This window comes from Hibiscus syriacus, unplaced genomic scaffold (genome assembly GCF_006381635.1).
Source record: "Hibiscus syriacus cultivar Baekdansim isolate YM2019G1 unplaced genomic scaffold, ASM638163v2 tig00116965_pilon, whole genome shotgun sequence".
Lineage (NCBI taxonomy): Eukaryota > Viridiplantae > Streptophyta > Magnoliopsida > Malvales > Malvaceae > Hibiscus > Hibiscus syriacus.
Genome location: NW_024063490.1, coordinates 6,166,834 through 6,170,599, shown reverse-complemented (window position 1 = coordinate 6,170,599; position 3,766 = coordinate 6,166,834). Strand labels below are relative to the sequence as shown.

At 36.4% G+C, this 3,766-nt stretch overlaps 1 protein-coding gene across 1 annotated transcript; it reads left to right on the top strand.

The window, feature by feature from the left end:
- Positions 1 to 572: 572 nt before the first annotated feature.
- LOC120191335 (60S ribosomal protein L3-like) lies at positions 573 to 3,189 on the top strand. The gene is made up of 6 exons (XM_039194310.1): positions 573 to 698; positions 884 to 978; positions 1,313 to 1,423; positions 1,538 to 1,842; positions 1,923 to 2,332; positions 2,930 to 3,189. Exons 2-6 carry the CDS (start codon positions 894 to 896, stop codon positions 3,186 to 3,188), a joined length of 1,170 nt encoding a protein of 389 aa, XP_039050241.1. The 5' UTR covers positions 573 to 698; positions 884 to 893; the 3' UTR covers position 3,189.
- Positions 3,190 to 3,766: the final 577 nt, after the last annotated feature.

The window sequence follows — 3,766 nt, the reverse complement described above, 5'->3', positions numbered from 1 at the left end:
GATCTCTGCTCAGCATAAAAATATGTAAATGTTTGGAAATAATAAGGATATGTATGTTTACCTATATATGCACGTTCTTCAGCATCATCTGGTAGTTCTGTATTACTGAGCTTTTCGAAGCTCACTCTATTACTCACATTTTTCAGGTTAAAAGAATTGTACCAGTGCATCTATCGACTTCAGTAAGGGAGTTATTCTGGCGTTGTTGCAGAGTATGGTACATGTGATTAGGGGGCATATAATTGTATTTTGATTTATATGCGAGTCTGGAAATCTGTTTTATTTTTAAATAGCGACAACTGATTTTATTAGTTTACATGTACTGATAAAAAAAGTTTTAAATTTTCCGCTATTTTTACAGTGGGTCGCTCCGGTGGCCCAAATGTGACACCTCGGATCGGATCTGGTTACCCGCATCGGTATGGGGGGTTACAAATCTAACATGGACTATTTTGTCCAAAAATTTAAAAGTTGAGCTAAAATATTGAAAAAAGTCAAAATGATCATTTGTGCAAACATTAAGGGATTGATTTTATAATTATACCAATTAAATTTCAGAAATAAAACGGTTTTTTTTTTGTAAATTCAATTATTTAAACAATTTGAAATGTAACATTATAACTAGGGTTTCTTTTGGTCCTTCTCCCTGTTCACTCACCAAGCAGCAGCGGCCGCAGTGCAGGAACCTCCCAAATCAGGTTACTTTTCTCTTCCGCGCAGTCTCTCCATCTTTACTCTCATCTTCCATAGTAAAACGAATTGCTATCACCAGAAACTCTTTTTCGTTTCATTTTAATTGCTATTTTTATAGATCGAATAGAAAAAAAACATGGGTTTGACTAGTGTTTTGATGTGCTATGTATATATTTTTTGGGTGGTGAAGGAAGGGAAGAATGTCTCACCGGAAGTTTGAGCACCCAAGGCATGGTTCCCTTGGATTTCTTCCAAGGAAGCGAGCTTCTCGTCACAGAGGAAAAGGTATGTTGTATTGAGTGATGGAGCTAGGATCAAATATTAAGAGTTGCAAGGATCTATTAAGTATTTAAATCTAAAAATTTGGAGGGACATATGCTTATTTGACTAATATTTAAACTAACAAGGACCTTAAATGCTATTCTACCAAAACAATTTTGGGGCACAGCTTTATTTGTCAATTAATTATTGATACTGCAATTCACCAGCACCATTATAGCCTATAGGTGTATAAACTTTAGTAGTATACTATGTTATTCGATCTTGGGGGTTTACCATTGGGTACTTTATGTGTTCGGTATGGATTTGTTCGAAATGAGGATGTTTTTTATTGGTGCAGTGAAGGCATTCCCAAAGGATGATCCAAGCAAGCCATGCAAGCTCACTGCCTTTTTGGGGTACAAGGCTGGTATGACACACATTGTCAGGGAGGTCGAAAAACCCGGATCTAGTAAGTTTATTTTGATTATGAAAATTGAGAATATTTGTCATGTTCTTTGGTTGTATGACTTTTTGTTGTTGTTGTAATTTTGAGTTTAATATTATGTTGTTTAATTCTGTATAGAGCTTCACAAGAAGGAAACATGTGAAGCCGTTACCATCATTGAAACCCCTCCCATGGTTATTGTTGGGGTTGTCGGGTACGTGAAGACACCACGTGGCCTCCGCTCGTTGAACACCGTCTGGGCTCAGCATTTGAGTGAGGAAGTCAAACGTAGATTCTACAAGCACTGGTGCTTGTCCAAGAAGAAGGCTTTCACCAAGTACTCGAAGCAGTACGAGAGCGAAGAGGGGAAGAAGAGTATCACGGCTCAGCTTGAGAAGTTGAAGAAATATGCCACTGTTATCAGGGTCTTGGCACACACCCAGGTTATAGCCATATGTTTACTTATTTTCTGCTTTCCTTTTCTTGAGGGTTGGGCAATGTTTTCTGACATAGTGCATTGCAGATTAGGAAAATGAAGGGATTGAAGCAGAAGAAGGCACACCTAATGGAGATCCAAGTCAATGGTGGAACTATTGCCGATAAGGTTGATTTTGCGTACAAGTTCTTCGAGAAGCAAGTACCCATCGATGCTGTCTTCCAGAAGGATGAAATGATTGACATCATCGGTGTCACAAAGGGTAAAGGTTACGAAGGTGTTGTGACTCGTTGGGGTGTCACACGTCTGCCCCGTAAGACCCACAGAGGTCTGCGTAAGGTTGCTTGTATCGGTGCCTGGCATCCTGCTAGAGTCTCCTTTACAGTTGCCAGGGCAGGTCAGAACGGATACCACCACCGTACTGAGATGAACAAGAAGGTTTACAGGGTTGGCAAAGTTGGTGATGAGACTCACTCGGCTATAACCGACTATGATAGGCAAGTGCATTTGTCTAATTATGTTCCAGTTGCTAGAATATACCTGTATTTCTTTTTACTTCCATCAGATTTGGAGTCGTTTCCAAGTTCTTGTATGGATAATTCTTATGTTTTCTGTTCACATTTGCTCGATATCATTACTGATTGTGTTCAACTATCTAGAATAAACCTGAATCATTTACTTCCATTTGGTTCAAATTATTTTCAAGTTGCATGCATACAAAAGAATGATATAACCTTTTTTATTTATATTCCATACGCTATCCAGAAAAAGAAGAAGAATTTGTATTTAATTTATTGGTACCTTTCTTTTTTATATGTCCACTAAATCTATAGGATAGATTAGGATCTATATCTATTATGATATATAAATAGAATTTGATGAAATCAAAAAAACGTAAAGAAAGGTCTTTCCTTTTCTGTTCAGCTTTGCCTGATACCATTGCTGAATGTGTTTAACTATCTAAAATATACCCGAATCATTTTACTTGAATTCACAGTTGTTTCCATGGTCTTGTATGGAGAAATCTGATGTTTTCTGTTTCGATTTGCTTGATATAATTGCTGAACATGTTCTAACATGGCATCTTTCATCAGGACCGAGAAGGATATCACCCCGATCGGTGGCTTCCCACACTATGGTGTTGTGAAGAGTGATTACTTGATGATCAAAGGAGGCTGTGTTGGACCTAAGAAGAGGGTGGTTACACTTCGCCAGTCTCTGATTAACCAGACATCCCGTGTGGCCCTCGAGGAAATCAAACTCAAGTTCATCGACACCTCCTCGAAGTTCGGGCACGGACGATTCCAGACGACACAGGAGAAACAGAAATTCTATGGTCGGCTCAAGGCATAAAATGGGGAAAAAGTTGGTTGAAATTTCTTGGATGGATTTCGTTGTCTGGAATGTTTGAACTCGCTGAGGGATAGGTTAAGTCTTGCTTAATATGTTCCAATGTCGGACTTTCTTTTGTTTGCATTAGTGATCTAATTCAATAAAACTAAACATCCCATTAATATATAGTTTATTATAAAATCCTTAACATATATCAAAATTAAAGTTTTTTTTAATTAATACATAAATATATCAATTTAATTTTATAATAAATTCACATGATACATAAATTTAATCAATAAATTTTAAAATTTATACTTATATAATTAAGATATTTAGATGCATTTTAATATATAAATTTGTGCCTAAGTTTTTATTGTTAAAGATGAAAATCCATAAAACACCTGACAAATATAGATATTTGAAACTTTGTCCTCTTCTATTTAAAAATTGACGGTCGTTTGAGCTAGACGTCAATATGTTGACTGAGATATTATAAAATCATATTTTAATGATGTTTATTGACACCATTGTTTCTTTAAAGCACTGGTTGGACATCATAATGTTTCAAGTATCGAATTGACGACATAATATAAATA